This window comes from Castor canadensis, chromosome 12 (assembly GCF_047511655.1).
Source record: "Castor canadensis chromosome 12, mCasCan1.hap1v2, whole genome shotgun sequence".
Lineage (NCBI taxonomy): Eukaryota > Metazoa > Chordata > Mammalia > Rodentia > Castoridae > Castor > Castor canadensis.
This window is the reverse complement of record NC_133397.1, coordinates 50,543,025-50,563,077: the sequence shown is the minus strand read 5'-3', so window position 1 is coordinate 50,563,077 and position 20,053 is coordinate 50,543,025. Positions and strand designations below refer to the sequence as shown.

The window sequence follows — 20,053 nt, the reverse complement described above, 5'->3', positions numbered from 1 at the left end:
ACAAATGTGATTGACTAGTCACAGGCAAAATTCAAAATAAACTAGCAGTCATTCCCTTGCCACCTTTTATTCTTCTTTATTCTTCATTCTTCTTTTAACAACTGTTTTTTCCAATTTGTTATTCTCTTCCTCCTCACAAACTCTACATTATGGCCTTTCTAAGTTTGTAACCCCTGTAAATAGTTGTCTTGGTTTGTTTTTTAAAAATTTTTTTTGCAGTACGTGTGTTTGAACTCAGGGCCATGTGCTTGTTAGGCAACCACTGTACCACCTCATCCATGTCCCCCACTCTTTTTTACTTTCAGTTATTTTTCAAGTAGATTCTCCAGCTTTGCCAGGATTCAGCATTTTTGGATCTTCCTATCTATGCCTCCATTTGGATTTGTGTCTTGTGGCTCTTCTAGAACTCGGAAAGAACAGCAGCTTGGTTGGATGTTTTCCCACCTTATTTTTTGGTTTAAGCTGACAAGAATGCCTCCAGCTGGTTGAACTATATGTCTGCAGATATGCAGACTTGAGAAGCCCCCTTATCATTGCCAGAAAGGTAGCGGAACTCTTTGGGTGGCATATCCAGATAGAATTGGCTCTGCAGCATCTCCTCCATGATGCCGAAGTGTACAGGGAAAATGTCCTGGTCTGGGCTGCTAAGCAGCCCTCTCAGGAGCATACAGTCCTCAAGCTTACCTGCCATGATCTGCAAAGACCCTGTCCTCTAAGAGGTGAGTAGGGCCTATTTGAAATTTTTAAAGGAGAATTGTTAGTTTTTAAGATGGTTAGCATCTGTTTCCATTATAGACATAAATTTTCTGCTTTGTCCCAGTTGTTTCTTCTCCCAGTTCCCATTAAATGGAAGAAAGTAAGATGCCTGTCATTTATAGTAAAATTAATAACGGAGAGACTGCCTGAGTCTACTGGGAATGCAGAACTTTGGAAATGACAAAATTAAGGAAGAATGGAGGAAGAACAACCATTTAGGAGTCTCAAAAAGACTGGAAAAGCAAAACAAAAATCATATTTTAACTATGACACCATAAAAAAGATAGTAGTTATTCAAGATTAAAGTATGAAAAACACTGAAATGTTCCATAAAGTTGGAAAAAAATTGAGAATTATGAGGACTTTAGATTTGCTCATTGAAAAGTATTGGTTAACTTAAAAGAGCAGGGTGTTTTGCTTGTTTTTCTATTCAGACACTAAAAAGCAGTTCATAATTGTGATGTAGGGGATAATTTTGGCATTGCTTTTAAGTTTTTAATCCTTGAGACCAGCATACTCATGAGAAATAAACTATGAAGACTGAGTTTTATGACCAGAGTTTGGTAGGTGACATATAGAGGGGATATGCTAGCTCCCACCAACTCTCCTCTAACTCCCCAGGACAAGACACCTGGCTAGATAGGCTTTACCAATAATGAGTTTAGACCCATAACAGGTCTGGAATAATAATTTCTGTCTCATTCTGGGCAGTAGAAATGAAATCCACAGCCACCCCAACTACAAGTAAACAAAAGAACATTGAAGGGTGAAGAAAGGACAAAAAGGTAAAGGAGTTGTTCAAAATCCATTAAAAACTCTTACATCCCTATAAAATAGAAGAATCCAAGTTATCAGCAAAAGGTTTCTTAGCAGAGCAAAGAAACCAAACCAACCAAACAAATCTATTCTAAGGAAAAATCCCCTCACACAGTGAAAGACAATGATTAATGAGATTAACAACTCTTTTGCATTTTTTTGATGAGCAACTGGAAGAAATGTCTTCAAATTGCTAACATCTAATAATTTAGGAAATAAATACCTAGCAATTCAGGAAAAAAAATGATGTTGAGAGTGGCAGAATAAAAGATACCTGGCCTGGTGTGGTAGTGAACACTTGTAATCCCAACCTGAGCCATTGGACAATGGACTTTGGGGCCTATAATGGAGAGTTGATGACAAGTCTCAGTCAAGGTGCTCAGCTCAAATCCATATTCCTATTTTCTCAATAGAGCCGGAATTAAGGAAAAGTGGACAGGAAACTGAATTTCTGTGCTTGGAATTAGATGAAGTCAAGGTCAACCCAATTCTGAAAACTCTCAAAAGTAGAAGAAAGTATCAGTACCTTGATGCTGCCATTCTAACTGAAGATGAAGTAGAAAAGAGTTGGAGTTGTTGAAGATAGGTGTTCAATATTTCTCTTTCCCATTTTAAAAATCCCATTCTCCCATTATGTTAACTCCTCAAACTTCATATACATACATCTATGTACACAGATCTATCTATCTCTCTCTCTATATATATGCTATGTGTGTATGTATCTATCTCTATCTATCTATCTATCTAATCTCCTCTGACCATCTTCATAGTCCCTTATCTCCCTCCATAAATGTAAACACTGCTAGTAATACAGTATGTTATTTATGTGAACATAAATGTTGTAATAGAAAACACACCTTTTTAGAATTGTGTTGTTCATTTATCAAAGTGTTCTGAGATTTTTCCATGTTGGATCATGCAGTTCCTCATCAGCAAGAGAATTTATTTATTTTTTCCAATTTGTCTGTCTTTTCTTTTTCTTTTTTTTTTAAATTGTTGTGCTGGGTGGGAGTACATTGTGACATTTACAAAAGCTCTTACAATGTATCAAATATATATTTGAGTTCACCCCCTCCACTGCTCTCCTTCATTCCCTCTCCCAGTAAGACTATTTAAATAGTACTGATTTTAGTATATAAAAGAAACCAAACTTAGGATGTGTCAAAAAGCTTGAAATTTGGTGTGAACCTCATGCAGTTTGCCAGAGAGATTCCAAAACTGAAATCATGCTGGTGGTGATAACTTTCTGATGTTTAAATATATTGAGTATTCTCTGTGGTTGGCTTTACTGGGCTTCTTCTTTTGAACCATGGTCCCAATATACTACATATGAACTGGTGATGGTGATGAGTATCCGACACTTCATCTGGAACACCTGGATATTGGTCAAGTCATTGAATTAATAAGTCTTTATATGGCATGTCACCTTGTTCCCTCGTGGTTAAATTTCTTACAGTCTTTATGTATGGGGAATGCCTATTTACAAATTCAAGTAATGTGAATAGTGACTTGAATATATCTTCTTAGCAACTATGGTGATATCGTACAATACATTTTTCTGGAAAACTTTTAATCTAGTTAGTTAAGTATGAGGATTCAGAGGCAGGGAGACAACTGTCTTTGACTATTAGCTACATGGAACAATGTATCCTTGGAGCTTGAGTTAGGTTATAGGGAAAAGATGGCTAATACCAAATCATGCACTTGAATCCTGGTCCTAGGCTTCCTAGCTTTCATAACTATGACAAATAAATTTCTATTGTTGATGGTATTTTTGTTATAGCAGCTAAATAGATGAAGACATTTAACAGAGTTAATGAGCACCTACAATACTCCAGGAACTAAGCTATGTGATTGGAAAGAGCAATAATTTTCAGAAGACAAGAACGGTTTCTCAAAAGAGAGCATTTAAGGAGGAAATTGAAGGAAGGGATGGGGGGAAGCATGGTGACAGGGAAGCTGAGGTACTGAAAATGCCAAAGGTCTTAACTCACAGATAAATTATAAAATGCTTGAAGTAAGGGAACTCTTAACCTTTGTGTTGATAGCACTATTGTACAACCAACCTTCACTTGCTTTATCCCCATCACAAACCACATAGTATGGTGATACTTAATAATGGCAGGTCAAAATGAATGAATGGCAGATCAAAGTGAATTTGAGAACTCAAGTAGGGATTCATCCATCAGAATCACTCAGAAAGTTTGTTAAAACACAAACTTCTGGGCCTTATTCCCAGAGTGTTTGATTCTGTAGGCTTGAGTTTGGGGCACATGAGCAGTTAGAAATATTTTTCTTTTTCATTACTAGTTTCATGGCAGAGCTCCCTATAAAAAAAAAAGACAGATTAACAAGATAAACCCATACATATTTATTTATTTAATGTTTTACATGACATGGAACCTTATAAATGAAAACTCAAAGAAACAGAAAACTGTATCTTTTACAATGAAAAATGGACACTCATGACTATGATTGAACAAAGGGGCATGAATTAATGGTAGTAATGGGGCAAATTTAGCAGTTCCTGTTCACTGTGTCTTCAGAGATAAGGATATTCCCTTTCTGTAGGTGTAGAGAAGGCAAGTCTCCAATGAGGACAAGGGAGAAGGTGAAAATGAGCTTTCTAGGTTTTGTTGTCCCCTCAAATGCCAAGGTGCCATATTTTGGGGCAGTATGTCCTGAACTCCACCTTGGTTGGCAATTTGCATTTCTTTTTTTCCTTTCCAAATTTATTTATTTGTGTTGGGGTTACATTGCGACATTTACTGAAGTTCTTACAATATATTGTAGTTGAATTTACCCCCTCACTATGCACCTTGTATAGCTATCTTATATAAACAAAACTGTCTTTTTTCAGAAATGGAGACCAGGTCCTCTGGGGGGAGGGTAGGCACCAGTGGGAAAGGGTAGGATATAAGGAGAGGGTGTAGGAGGGTGAGTATGGTAGAAATATTATGTATTTATGTATGAAAATGGAAAAAATAAAGAAGAAAATTTGCATTTCTATAAAGTTCTCAAGTGAAGCTGTTGCTGCTGGTTCCAAATAGATTACATTTTGAGAACCCCTGCTTTGGTGTAATTGGTATCTGTTCACTATTATAGCATCCTTATTTTCCCTAAGTACCCAGAATATTGTGACAATTCTTGTGAACCTCAGAGAATTTTGAAAAGTACAATTCCAGTTTGAAGTTAATAAAGATGGGAGGGGAGCATATTACCCATCTTTGCACAACCGTTCTCATAGCTCAATGATGTTTGGCAAATAGTACAGCTCAAAAGTGTGATGCATTGAATAGTAGTTGCCATATCAAATAATTATAAATACAGTTAACAAATTTCTTATTTAATCAACCTTTAGTAAAAGGGAATGGTTACCACTTTTGAATTAGCAAAACATATTGCAAGTGTTGACAGAGAAGTTAGTTCACTGAGTCCATCAGCAAACTTCTTTCATGTTTTACTTTACATATTTGTATGTGCAGTACACCAGAACTGGTCCAGGGTTGGCTTGTGTCACCATCAATATATATCTATGTGTGTTTCTCAAATACAGTATGTGATTAAAACCGGTAAGTCACAGAACCATAACACATGTATATGATTTATTGAATGTAGTATAATGCCTTATAATATGCAGAGTAAGTTATAGTGTATGCTAATGGCATACAGGAGATCCTCTAGGGGCGAGGCCAACAGCAAAGAAGGGGAGGTGAGTCAAGTTCAGCGCAGAAGTGGTACAAAAATGCAGACTGCAAAACTTTGGGGCTCCAAAGCTGTAGCAAGCTTTCAATAAAATCAAATAAAACCACCAAAAGGGTTATTGGGACAACCAAGCTTCCAGTGATCCTGATCAGTCACACCTGTGGATCTGACAGCGCGCTCCTGCGGGTTGGGAACTGATGGAGGTCCCACTGAGCAGCGTTGCCCGGGTCAACCCCGGACGCCGGAAGCCCAAGACTCTTCCCGCCAACGCCGGTTTCCGCCCCGCAGCGGGCCGGCGCCTGTGGATTGCGCATGTGCGACTCCACGATAGGCACGCCATGGCGGTGACGGGGAGGGACCTGTTGCGCCAGTGTCCGCTGCTTCTGCCCCAGAACCGGGCGAAAACTGTGTATGAGGGTTTCGTTTCGGCTCAGGTACTTTTCTGAGAAGTCCCTAACGGGCGTGGATAGCAGCCCAGACGCACGGGGCTTGAGTGGGACGGCGCGCGGCTCGTCAGGAAATCCGACTCCCGCCGAGGGCCGCGAGGAGGCGGGGCGTGCCGTGGCGTGGCCACGCCCCCCGGCGGGTTGAGTGGCAGGTTCCGGGACTTCCGAGATGCTCACTTGGGTGTCTTCGGAGGAGTGTTTTGGAGGAAACAGCCTTTTGACTCTCTGTCAAGTCCTGTGTACCTGAGCATCTCTGCGTCGGGTATTTTGTGGGAAATCTTAGTCTCGAAGTTAATTTCTTTTTTTACGGAGTTCATTACACTTGGTAATTCGTGCACGGTTTTTAAGTTCACAAAGCGTTCGCCAGGTTCCCTGTCTCAGCCCTCAGACATGTAAAAATAGTCATTGTTCTCGTTTTATAATTCAGGAAGTCAAGGCTTGGGAAACTGCAGAGGTGGCGATTGTATCCCATTCTCTTCCAGCTTGGGCTATCTGATTGCAGTCCCAGGTTTTCCCCTTTGCTTTGCCCCAGGTTACCTTTGGTTTGGACCTTGAGCATAGACTTTTCCTTTCTGAACCTGACACCCCGCTGCGTCCCCCTACTTCCATAGTCCTGAAACATAGGGGTCGTCCTAGGAATTACTGTATGGTTTGAAGTCTCCTCAAAGAATATAATCCTCCAAAAATGTTGAGTGCAATATCAAATCCACTTGCTAAGTGATAACTTTTACGTGTCCCTAAGATTACTAGAAAGTGGGATTAATCAAAATGTTCTGTGATTACTGAAAGGTTATAAACTCTATGCTTGAGCTGTTAAGTGTGTTTTCAAATTCATGTGACCATCACGGAAAGTAGAGGTTATAATTCATTATTACATATGGAAAAAAGTTAGCCTAACTTTGCTTACTCAGTTGTTGAATTACCTAGTTAGAAACAGGATTCACTTTCACACAACATTTAGAAAAGTTTAAAAAGTTATTACTAACTTGTAGGTTTTTTTTTCCCAAGAGCCATGCTATACTTAATTTTAGGCACTTTTAGTAATGTATCATGTTTGTCTATGTGTGCTAAAACCCCTTAGAAAACGTGTGCAGTCATCACAATTCTATGATTTTTTTTACCTTTGCTGTGCCTACAGTTGTAATTTGTGCCTTCCTTAAGCACAAATTTATTTAAATCTTAATCTAAATACTGTTTAATTGCCTAAATATGTTTTCTACATTTCCCAAGTTTATGGAAAAGTGTCAAGGGTGTACGAAGAATTTCATTCAATATACTCTTTGCCCATATTCACCAGTTTATATTTGTCCCATTTGCATTAGCTGAGTGTGGAATGTGGTGGGAATATATACATATTTTCCTGAGCCATTTGAGATTAAATCCTAGTGCTCCTTTATCCCTAAATACTTCAGTATACATTTCATAAGAACAAGGACACACTCGTCCTAACCACAGTACAGTTGCTAAAATCAGGATATTTAATCATAATCCAAACCATTACTGAACTTGGAGTTTTTATTCAAATTTGTTAATGGTACAATTACATCCTTTATACTTCCTTCATCTCCCACTTTCTGATGTAAAGTTCCACATGACATTTAATGGTTGTGTCTCTTTAACCTGCAATAGTTCTTTGTATGTGTTTGTTTTTCATGAACTTGACATTTTTTGAGTTTAGGTTATTAGATAGAATTCAGTCACTATGGGTTTAATCTTTCCTCACCAATAAATTCAGTTTATGCATTTGGGCAAAGTTACCATGGAAAGAATATTGTGTACTTCTTCTCATGGCACATGAGTCAACTGATGCCATTGTTGAAGATGTTAATTTTAATCACCTGGTTAGGGTGACATCTGCCAGATATCTCTTGTAATTAGCAAATACTTTCAGGGAGGTACTTTGAGGCATAAAGCTTTCACATGCCCTCCTTTTAGAATCTGTTGAGTGTCACTTGAGTTATTACTGCAGTGGTGGCCAGATGATGATGCTCTAACACTATCATCTCTTCTACATTTATGAACTGACATTTTACTGTAAAAAGTAACCTTCCCTTCTTTCCCATTTAGTTATTTTTACCAGAACTGACTCATGGATGCAAAAAAATTATTTAATTCATTATGACCATTACTTACTTTATTTTGATGCTCAAATAGTCCCAGATTTGACCAGCGATAGCACAGTTTTATTTATACAAGTTTTTAAGGCTTTGCATTTTTCTCTTATTACTATTTTAAAAGTGTCCTATAGGTACTATAGTGGTGTGTCATCAGTATTTTTTTAGAAGCTATATAATTTCTATTGTTAAAGTTTTTCAATTTTTCTGGTGGAATGTCCTTTCTTATTTCTTCTTTTAATTTTCTTATTTCTAGTTTTATTGCACTGTGATGAGGTAGTCTTGTGTGTTTGTGTGTGTGTGTGTGTGTGTGTTGCCAGAGCTTAAACTCAGGGCTTTGCTCTTGGTAGGCAGGTGTTTGAACCACACCTCCAGTCCTATAGTATTGTTTTTAAAATATCTACTTTGTGGAATTTAGTGACATATTTTTCTGTGACCTAATAAATATTCATTTGCTTTTTTCTTTTATCGGTGAGTGATCCATTTGTGATTATAAAGAAGATGTATCCTCTATTATGTTCTTTCCTCTTGGATGAGTTTTGGTAGTTTTCATCAAGTAATTTGTCCATTTCATCCACTTTTTGAATTTAGTGGCTTAAAAGTTATTGATGATATTTCCTTATCCTTTTAATGTCTTCAGGATCTGTGATAATGTTTCATATATTGGTTGTTTTTTGCTCCATAACTTTTTCAAGTCTTAGTGGCTTAAAACAACAAACATTAGTTACCTGCTTCTGCAGATCAGGAATTTGGGAACAATTTAGTTGGTCAGGGTCTCACAAACTTGCAATAATGCTGTTTGCTAATACTTTGGTTATTTAAAGGTTGACCAGGGACTGGAGATGTGGCTCAAACAGTAGAGCGCCTGCTTTGCAAGTGCAATGCCATGGGTTCAAACACCAATCTCATCCAAAAAAAAAATAATTTTGCGGGGTTGGGGATTTAGCTCAGTGGAAGAGCGCTTGCCTGGCAAGTGCAAGGCCCTGAGTTTGGTCCCCAGCACCAAAAATAAAAATAAAATAAAATAAAGGTTGACCAGCCTTGCAAAATTTGCTTCCACCCTTATTTGTTTATACAACTAATCCATTCCTTAACTCATGGATTCATTTCTTAACTCATGGATCTCTATAATGTTGCTTGAGTAAATGGCAGCTCGCTTCCTTTCATTGAGTGATAACAGCGGTCAAACATAAAACTGCACATTGTGTTTTATTCCTTTGCTCTGAAGTCACACAATTTTACTCTGGCTTTATTCTGTCTGTTAGAAGCAAGTCTCTAAATTCAGTCCATATTCAAATGAAGGGAGATTGGGCACCAACTCCTACCAATAGAAATGTCATATAATTTATGAGTATATCTTAAAAATGCTTTCAGTTCCAATTCCTGCTATAGGTTAATTTGTGTCTTCTTTCTTTTGTTCTGATGTGTCTGGATAGAGAGATTTACTATTTTATTGATTTCTTCAAAGAACTTGTTTTGTTTCATTGATTTTTCTCCATTTTTCTGTTCCTATTTTTTGATTTCTGATCTTTAGGTTCTTATTTTTTTCAAGTAGATTAGATCATTAATAGACTGTTTAAACATGAGAGATGTTTACTACTTTAAATTTTTCTCTAAACACTACTTTATCTATATTACACAAATTTTGTTTTGATGTGGTTTCATTTTTATTCAGTGCAGATTGCTTTTTAAGTTTTTCTTTGATCGCATGACCTTCTTTCACTATGATTTGTCTTTTAAATATTTGGGACTTTCCACATACCCTTTTGTTATTGATTTGTAATTTAATACCATATTGGTCACAGAAAAAACTTGATATGATTTGAATTCCTTTAAAATTATTGAAACTTATTTAATGGTCCAGAATATGGTCTATCTTGGTAAGTGTTCTGTTGAGTGGACTGCTCTGTGAATGTCAGAGCAAGTTGATTCATAGTGCTCTTTAAGCGTTCTGTTTTGTATGTGTGTGTGTGTGTGTGTGTGTGTGTGTGTGTGTGTCTTCTTATTCTGTGAATTAGCGAGATGAAATGTTAAAATGTCTAACTATAATTGTTAAATTTTCATTTCAATCAGTTTTTCCTCCATGTATTTTAAAGTTCTGTGCATAAAACTTTCAGGATTGTTGGTAAAGTCAGTTTGGTAAACTGTATTCCTTATGATTATGAAATGACCCATTTTATACCTAGTAATAATCTTTTCTCTGAAGTTTGTATAGTTTTTGGTATTACTATAGTGATTCCAGCTTTCTTTTGGCTTATGTTACCATTGTTCATCTTTTTCCATTCTTTAAGCTTACTTGTGTCTTTTTATTTAAAGTGGCTTTCTTCTGAACTTTGCTTTTTTATGGAATCTGACAATCACTGCTGTTTACTTGGGGGTGCTTAGATCATTTACATTTAATGTGATACTGGCACTGTTGAATTTACATCTGCTGTCTTGCTATTTTGTTTTTGTCCAATGTATTCTTTGTGTCTTCTCTATTTTTGTGCATTTTGTATTGTTCTTTTGTATAATTCTATTTTCATCTCCTATGTCAGCTCATTTGCTGTGTTCATCTTCAGTCTGTTTTCTGTTGCTGTTACATGCCAGGTAATTTATAAAGAACAAAGGTGTATATACCTCTCCTTTTTGGAGACTGGGAAGTCCAGGAGCACAGTGCTGACAGCTTGTTAGCTTCTTGTGAGGACCTTCTTGCTATGTCATGGTATGAAAAAGGTCATTACATATTAAAACAGAGCAATTACACAAGCTTGGTCTTTCTTGCTCTTCTTACAAAGCCAGTAGCGTCATCATGACCTCATCTAATCCTAAATTCCTTCCCAAGGCCATTAACATATGACTTTGGGGATTAAGTTTCCAGTTCAAGAATTCCAGCAACTTCCCCAAACCATAGCAGTGATGCATAGAAGATACGCAGTGCCACCCCGGCTGTCATTGACTTTTGTTGTCACACTGTTGCACTTTTGTAGTTAGTTCTCTGACCTATCAGAATTCTACAATATTGTTTTTGTATTTAGTCTAATACTTCCCATTCTCTCTCTCATGAGTGTTTTTCCACTAACACTCTTGACTAATTGCTGTGGGAGTCCCAGAGGGGGCTCTACTGAAAATGGATTGTATTTTTCTTACTACAGGCAATTTGAAGTTTATTGTGTTTGCTGTCTTCTGGTTGGAAATACGGGATTTTTGCAATTTTGTTTCTAATATTGATTAGTATAGTTTTGTGGGGAAGATGTAGGGGAAAAATTCAGGTTTACACATATCTCCTGTTTTCTGCATGCTTGGAAAAATATGCCTTTTGAAAAACAAGTCTTTTTTTTTTTACATGCTTTAACTACAAAATGCCTGATTTACGGTATTTTCTTGAATCAAACAAGTATTATGGCATGTAACTTGTCATTTGACCTTTTGAAATGGCTGTATTTCCCAAAGAAGGGACTTTGGATTTTTATTCTTTCAGGTAACAACACAAATTTCTACAGTAGTTTTACTGTTTTCATGTAAGATGTGAATAATTCTAGCTTGTTCTTACACCTATGTGTGGGATGTCTGTAAAGTTAGGTTAAAGTTACTGCGTAATACCTTTTACTGCTTTAATGAAATAGTGAATTATTGTTACTTGACCTTTTGAAAAGGTCAGTAGTACATTTTGTTTCATTTTTTTTTAAAGGACATTTAAATGTAATGAAAGTCAGAACTGTAATATTACCATGAAAGTAAAGGTTATGGGGTACATTTAATTGTGTTCCTCTGTTTTTGAATCTGCTTTGAGGGAGTCTGTGCTAAAATTCCACATGGTAATTGTTTTTCAAGAATTTTATTACTCTTTTCATTTTATATTGTTGGAGTAAAAGATTACATTTCTGTTTATCTTTTTCTGCTTATTTTTGCTCAAATTTCACATGTATTATCCTATTTAAGTTACAAAGTTTAAACTCTTTACTCATTCACTTTCCAAAGAAAGTAAAACTGAATATATTTTTCAGAGAACAATCTTTCCTTTCCTTAGGAAGACTCACAAATAAAATTCTGTATATTCAAATGTATAGCCAAGTGAATATTTAGATTAAAGTAGTATTTAATGTTATTGATTTTATATAATTAAAGGTTCAACTAGTATGAAAGAATTAAATATACTCTGATTTGCAAATGTATTTCTTTTATGTCTAAATGATTACATTTTTGGAAATATATTCTCATTTTGTTAAAATTTAGAAAGTTGCAAACATGGAGCCGATAATGTATTATGTGTTCTTTTTTTCCATTATGATTTTTCTTCTATATTCAAAGCAATTTAAAGGAATTCCTTTTTTTGTAAACTTACTTCCAAAGAAATACATGTCCACTAACAATTTCATAGTCTTTCTTGTGTTGTCTGTGTTACCTTCTCTTTAAAGATGAGGCCTTAATTTAGTGTTTTGATTTCCTAGCCCTTACAAAGTTTTTGATATATAATGTTGAGTTATTTCTCCCAAATGCTTGTATTTTTCTAGTTATTTGAAAAATAACTTGGATAAATTTGATATCTTTTAGAAAATTTATGAAAATACTGCCTTTTTATGTGATTCTGTTTTACTTCTCATCATGATTAAGTGAAAGATGAAAGTTTGAGTGAATCTTTTTAATATTTTTTGTAGGGAAGAGATTTCCACCTTAGAATATTGTTGCCTGAAGATTTACAACTGAAGAATGCAAGGTGATGTGGTGTTTAGTTATATGCATGTATCATGGTGGGATAGGCAGCCTGTATAAAATGGTTTTAGTGACTAGAGTTTTGCCTGAAATGATTATAAATAACTGCTGGCAACAAACTCAAAACATTTCTGATTTTTCCAAGTAAGTGTGACATTTGCAAATAATGTCTTTGTTACTGAAATGCTTTTTGGAGGTGACATGTTAATTCTCTACTTTTTAAATTTAAGCAGTAAATAGCAATTGGGGATACTTTTCTTAACAAGTATGGAATAAGAGTATAAAGGGAAAATGCAAAAGGATTAGACTCTTTCCTCAACTTTTGACCAGTGTTATTCATATGTAGTAAGATAATGTGGGAAGACCCAAATTATTAATATAGTCCTGGTATAAATTATGTATCAACATTTACTGTTGGTAGAGACAACTAGTCAGGAGATGAAACCAGAAATTTAGGCATCGCCAGAAATCTTAATTCTATATCCCTAAATATCTCTGGAGTAGAGTGAAAGGAAAGGAATGTAGAGGTGTTTATGAATAGAGTTGATAGGATTTTGTGACTAATTCAAAGCAAAGGTAAGAGGGAAAGAAGAATAGAGGATGCTTCCCAAGTTTTTGGCTCAGATTACCAAACTCCAAAAGAGTTCACAGATGGAGAAGTGGGAGGGAGATGGTTTTAAGGTATATTGATTGTCAAATATCAACAGGAGCTATTTAGTGGGTACTCATGTATTGGTATGGAACTTGTGTGTAAGACTTGGAGTAAAGGTGTCTGTGGGAGTCGCAGTTAGCATGTGATTTGAAGCCCTGAGCATAAATAGACTTCCTAGTTTTCTATCTGTGGGATGAAAAGAGAAGGCTCGTGAGATGACTTTGAGGGCATACCAACATTTAAAGGACTAGCAACTGAAGGGGAACTTAAGATGAGTAGAATTGAGCAGAAGAGTAAGTAGACAATTTGTGTCGTAGTATCTCTGAAGCTGAATAAAGAGCCTGGAGAAATGATTGGTGAGCATCCATGAGTGTTGCAAAGGGATCAGGTTAGATATGAATAGGGTTTGTGCAGTGGTGGAAAAGCAGGTTGTATTGGATTTTGGACTGGATTAGTGAGTAGAAAGGAAATAGAAAACTATAAGCTACTTTGAAGAAAAGCCCAGACTAGACGAGGATGCACTCAAGGACGATTGATTTTTAAAAGATGATATATACTTAAATTAATTCATTAAGAAAAAAACTAGTAGAAAATAAGTTAAGGATACGCAGTAATGAGATAATTAATGAAGTGATCATGTTGGTAGCAAGGTATGGGAAGCACATTTGGAGAGGGTGTCACCATGGACAGCTGAGTGAACTACTCTGCCACCGATAGGGGAGACAGAGTGGGTATGGGGTTTAACAAACCAGGAATGGACGGAATTGTGATCGTTTAGAAAGGCCATAGTTTGGAAAACTCAGAGAAACTTCCTACTTATAGGTAAGTAATTCTTTAGAAAAGTTGCTTACCTAACCAATATTAAGAGCAAGGTGAAGAAAGCTAGGAGATAGATGAACTTTATCACCACCTATACAGTGGTGATACAGTTAAAAGTATATATTCAGAGTAGTTTGGAATTTGAAGAATATATTGCTACATATGCTTTTTGAAATGTAAATTTGATACATTATGATCCAAACTGTTGGTTATATTTAGCCTACCTTGGAGAAGAATCTAGTTCACTAGAAAACTTTGCTTTAGATATGTTAAAAAAAAATACTTGTTTGAATGCCATTTACTGATTGCAGTTATTTATATTCTGAAGTAAAATTAATACTGACAGTTTGAAGACAGGACTTTCAACAGTATAAGAGGCAAAAATTTTATTAACTTGTCAGAATTACGTTTATGTCATCCTTTTGATTATATGTGCATGTGTGTTAGCATAAAATAAGTTTTCTCTTTTTAATTCTGAACAATGAATAAATTATTTTGTCCTGTTCAAATTTTAGATTACTGTGTAGTTGGCAGCTGAAAACAATTCTTAATGGATACAATCAAATAGTCCAACAGGTGAGTCTTTTAACTGGTTTATGCTTTAAATGAGAATAAGAAATTACTAAATTTACTCTTTAAAGATCTGCTTTGCGGTATGTTATAACAGACAGGTTTAACAGTGGCCCAGTTTTTTGTAGGTTTCAATTCAAACTGTTAGAAAGTTTAAGGATCTATATAAAAATTTTTTGGGGGGTCGGGTGGGGTGATGCTTTTACCTCCAGTCAGAATTTGTGTTGAAATTGATTTGCATTCTTTAGACTTAAGATTTCCAAATGCATCCTTTTTCATTATTTCCTGGATGATTTTTTCTTTTGAAACTGAATAGTGGTGATGGAAAACAAACAAACAAAAACTTGGACCTAGACTATCTGTGGAAAAAATGGGAGATTTTAGCTTTAGATTAGCATGGAAAAGGTGTGAGAGAAATTTACTTAGGATCCTATGTACTTGGATAATGAGAGGAGAGACAAGCAGGGTACCTCAGTTAGTGCTTAGGGTTCCTCTGTCTGAAAATTCCTTCAAGGATTTCAGCAAATTAAAAAAAAAAAGCATTGTTACTGAAGCAACTGAAAATAATAAGATGCCTACTGTAGAAAAATAAATGTTACAGAATTGTACTTTTTGATGATTTATTCATTTCTTTGTTTTTTTCTGGTTTCCTATATTTTTTTCTATTTTACAAAAGCAAGTTATATGGGATAACTGACAAGGAGAATCACTCACATGAACCATTACTGAGTCACAAAGAAATATAAGAGAGAATAATTTATAGAATGTAAGCTGTCATACTAACAGTATAGTTACAGCAGATTTTTAATGACATGTTTAAATTATTTTACTCTATTTTCTTTCTTTTTTCACTCTGTTCTCCCCATTTCTATGACTGTTTATATCTTACACTTAAAGTTTAAGAATGACTTGTTGACATATTTAAGTAGTCTGAAAAAAGTGTTAATGAAGGCTCAGCATAACATTTTTCTCTACTAATTCATCAAGAAAATTCCTAAAAGAGTCTTAACTACTTTATTACTGTCTTTGAGCTTCAATTGGTCAAGCAGAACCTAGTATTAGTTTGAGTTGCATTTTTTTCCAACGTTTAGTTGAATACTATTTTCTCTTGTATCATTTTTAGTAAATATGGACCAAGTGGTCAAAGAACTTACTCTGTGAAGGACCATAATAACCTTTTCAGGCTTTGTGGGTCATCAGTCTCTGTTAAAACTACTTCTCTCTGTTCTTATAGCACCCAAGCAACCAGAGGCAAATGGTGAATGAGTGGGCATGGCCACATTCCAATAAAACTTTTTAATAAAAATAGGTATTGATCTGGATTTAGCCTCTGAACTGTAGTTTGCAGAACTTTGGTATAATTTATTACTCATCTGCTATAAAGTAAAGGAAAGAAATACCATACAGAAGAAGGTGTAATCTAAGATTTATTCTGCAAATATGTACCCACTCAGATTTAGGTTAAGATAGTGAATGATATGCCTTCACACAATATTGAAATACCTGATTCTTATTTTTCTAATCTGAAATGACTGAACAGTTTTATACTTAACTTTGTTAAGAACTGTGTGGTATTGGTGCAGTGCAGCAAAAATGCAGTGTTTTTATTTCAAGCAGAGAAATGATGTGTTCTGAGAAAGCAATATAAGACTTGACAGTTTCTTTGCTTCCTTATAATTTTTGTCTGGGAAATGGAACCATAGCTGTTAAATGTTCATTCCATTTTAGAAATTATTTCCTTTCTATCATTTTCATTTTATTGAATGTTTCTTTTCTTTTGAATTAGTTTGAGTTATGAAAGGACAAACATAGCGATCAGTGTTCTTTAAGGTCAAGAAAAAATATGCAGTATTTTTGATAAGCTATTGTTAATTCATTACTTTAATCAGACTTTTTACAACTTAAATTTATTTTTATGATTATGATTTTTATACTTAATTTCCTCTTTTCATTCATATCACTCCCCTTCTTCCCTTCTCTCCCTCTGTCCTCCTCTTCTTTTGTAAAATAGTGATATGATTTGTTAGCTTTAACTTGGTGGTAAACAATATTAAAGGGTCAGGAATGTGTGAGGTTTTCAGTGACACCAAATTAGATTTGAGAGTTTTAGTTACTCTTTCAAAATGATCTTGGTAGGAGCAGTAGGGATGATGATCAATACTTCCCCACTTAATACTTCTAAGATGTAAATATAGCTATGTTTTTCACATCCATTTCAACTTATATTTCATTTTCAGTGAATGGAGTATTCATTTTACATATGAAATTAATTAGAAATGTTTTGATTTAGAGAATGCAGCACTCTCCTGATCTAATGAGCTTTATGATGGAGTTGAAGATGATTTTGGTAAGAATTTTTTTCTAACATTGTGAATGTGTTCTGTAAGTCTTGATTGTTTCCAGAACCTCTAAAAGCTAACATTATTAGAATTTAAAACTTGTCAATCTTCAGTCACTTTATTTTTTTTTACTATGTACTTAAATGTGGATGGTACTTTTCTTGAACTTTGATTGTATCATAAACTTGGTACCTTTGATGCTAGTGCTGGGCAGATACTGAAGAAATAAAATGTATTGCTGGTTTATCAGAGGATTTAACATCCAAGGAGAGATTAGGTGGTCATACTTAAAGGCATAATGTTAAATATAAATAATTTTGTATACATCTATATATTCCTGAATATTTATTGCTAAATATATTTATATTATATATTGCATGTATGCATACATATATATGTATATACATGTGTATAGTTAAAATGGTAATTGCTTATTCAGTTAATCAGTTTTGCACAAAATACTTGATTATTTAATTTGTCCTGTAGACATTTTACTATTTTCTTTTTTATTTGTTTTGCTGGGTGGGGGTACATTGTGGTATTTGCAAAAGTTCTTACAGTGTGTCAAGTATATCATACTAGAATTCATCCCCTCCACAACTCTCCTTTATTTCCCCCTCCCCCGATTCCTTGAATAGTTTCAACAGGTATCATTTTTGCATTTATGTACATGTGCACATGTGTACACATTTTTTGCACCATATTCAACCTCTCACCCCCTTTCCCCACCACCTCCCCCATCCCGCTGGTACCAACACCCTTCTCCCTGATTTTCTTAAAACTTTCTTATTACCCACATTTTCAACATAAAAGAGGATTAGAGTAAATATAATTAGACTATGATCTGATTCGACATTTTGCCATTCATATTTCTTCCCCTAACTTTTTTTTTTTTTTTAGAAGAAAGAGTAGTGTTTAAAAGTATTAAAAAATATTTTAAAAGTATTTAAAAGGAAGTCCTGGATATTGAATTCATTTCTTTATAAATATATCACTATGTATCTCCTACAGCTAATTGATTTCATCTTGTTTTAGATATATAATTATAAGCTCAATGAAGTTACTGATAATTCCTTAAGGCTGCTTTGTTTGTATCAGTATTGACAAGGTCCACACTTTATGTTTAGTTGATATGTCTCTTAAATCTTATATAAGATTTGTAGTGTAGTTAGTTTATGCAACATCTCATCACCCTATTCCTTTTCTTTCATGTCATCTGTCATTTGTTGGATATATGAAATTATGTGTCCTGTAAAATTTCTCACATTGTGACTTTAGTTTGTTAGGTATTCATGTAATCTTATTTATTTATTTTTGACAGTACTGAGGTTTGAACTCAGAGCCTCATGCTTGCTAGGCAGGTGCTCTAGCACTTGAGCCACTCTGCCAGCCTTCATGGAATATTTTTAACATATTCTTCGAAAGGTTGATTGAGCATCCGTTATCTGAAACTGACCAGATGCCACAAGTGGAAAATTTCATGCCATCGAACTTTATGTAATGTACAATTATTAAACTATTGCTTAAAATTACCTTGAGGCTGCGTGTATAAGGTATATATGAAATGTAAATAATTTTGTGTTTCGGTTTTGGTTCCATCCCTAAGATATCTCGTTATGTATATGTAGATATTCCAAATTAAAAAAAAATTGAAATCCTAAACGCTTCTTACCCCAAGCATCTGAGATAGGAATGCTCACTTTATACCTCCTTTACAATCTGGGTGTTAGAGCTACAGCTCTCAGCAGATTTGGGTCCGTTTGTTTTGATAAAAAATCCTTGATGCTCTGTACTTAAATTTCGTTAGGAGTTACTTGATGTCTGCTGATTACTTTTTTTATTTTGTAAAGATTGATCAGTAAGTTTAGATCTATCCAAGGCAAAGTTTCCCATTAGCTTGTCACTTAGTAATTTTAGCATCCAACACAAATCCTTGCCTATATCCACTGTTAGATTTTGCAAATGGTGATTTTTTAATCTCTTGATATACTGGGGATTGAACACAGGGCTTCGTGCATGCTAAGCAAGTGCTCTATCACTGGGATATATCCCCAGCCTTCAAATAGTGATTTTTAAAAATTCCATCATCTGCATTTATTAGTGGAAAGTTTTTATAGAGAAAAACCCTCATTAGTTCTTAGCTTTATTTGAGGTAAAGCTCATACTAGAGAGATAGGATAAGTGCTTGTTTCTTTTTAAAAAATCAATTTTTAGAATAATGAATTGGTGCCTAGCAACTGTCATATAGAACTAAAGATTTTTTTAAGTATCATTGTGAACTCATGAGATTTTATTTATTGGATTAACTTTAATCCATTCTTTTCAATGCTTAAAGCGTACCATTTTTGGTCAGTTGTAAGCCCTTTTATATTGGCTCCTGAGTTCTTTTAACATAACCTAACCTTCTTTGCTTTCTGACACTAGTTTCCCCAGGCTTATTTATTCATCCTGTAATCAGCCATTTCTCCAAATTCATATTTATATATATATTTGTGTGTGTGCATGTGTGCGTGCATGCATGAGAGAGAGAGAGAGAGAGAGAGAGAGAGAGAGAGAGAGAGAGAGAGAGAGAGAGAGAAAGAAATGGTATTTGAATGCCAAAATCTGGAAACTGGCATGATCTTTGATGTTACTGCTTCTTGGCTATTTCAATGGACAAAGGTAGGAAACATTTTAGAGTATGATTAATCATGAGCTCACATTGATATTTCCAACTCAAATTTGGCATTACTGGATTTTTACTTCTTTGGTTTTATGCTTGCATCTCTTATATTTAGAAATACTGATTTCTAATGGTATTAACATTATTATGTTTTTTGATAATTGTGTTAGTCACTTTTTGTTGCTGTGACAAAATACTTGAGAAAACAACTTAAGGGAGGAAGAATTTATTTTGGCTTACAGTTTCAGAGGTTTCAATTCATGGTTACTTGGCTCTGTTCCTTCTGGGCCCATGATGTTCTGGTGAGGCAGAACATCACAGTGGGGCTGCCTATGTTGGAGCAAAGTGGCTCACCTCCTGGTGGATAGGAGGAAGAGAGATGGACAAAAAGGGGCCAGGGACAAGATATACCCTTCACCAACTCAGCTTCCATCAGTGCCATTCAGGTCTGAAATCATCAGTGGATAAATCCACCAGTGAAA

The 20,053-nt window shown here is 35.1% G+C and overlaps 1 protein-coding gene across 3 annotated transcripts in view; it reads left to right on the top strand.

The window, feature by feature from the left end:
- Nucleotides 1-5,593: 5,593 nt before the first annotated feature.
- The window catches only part of Fancl (FA complementation group L), a 75,453-nt gene continuing 60,993 nt past the window's right edge, over nt 5,594-20,053 (top strand). For all 3 annotated transcript variants that reach the window (XR_012439695.1, XR_012439694.1, XM_020163862.2), the window contains exons 1-4: nt 5,594-5,711; nt 12,475-12,533; nt 14,516-14,576; nt 16,861-16,917. Coding sequence is in view for 1 of the 3 variants with exons in the window: in XM_020163862.2 (XP_020019451.2) it covers nt 5,616-5,711; nt 12,475-12,533; nt 14,516-14,576; nt 16,861-16,917 (273 nt within the window). In the remaining 2 variants the exon portion in view is untranslated. The remainder of the gene's footprint in view (nt 5,712-12,474; nt 12,534-14,515; nt 14,577-16,860; nt 16,918-20,053) is intronic.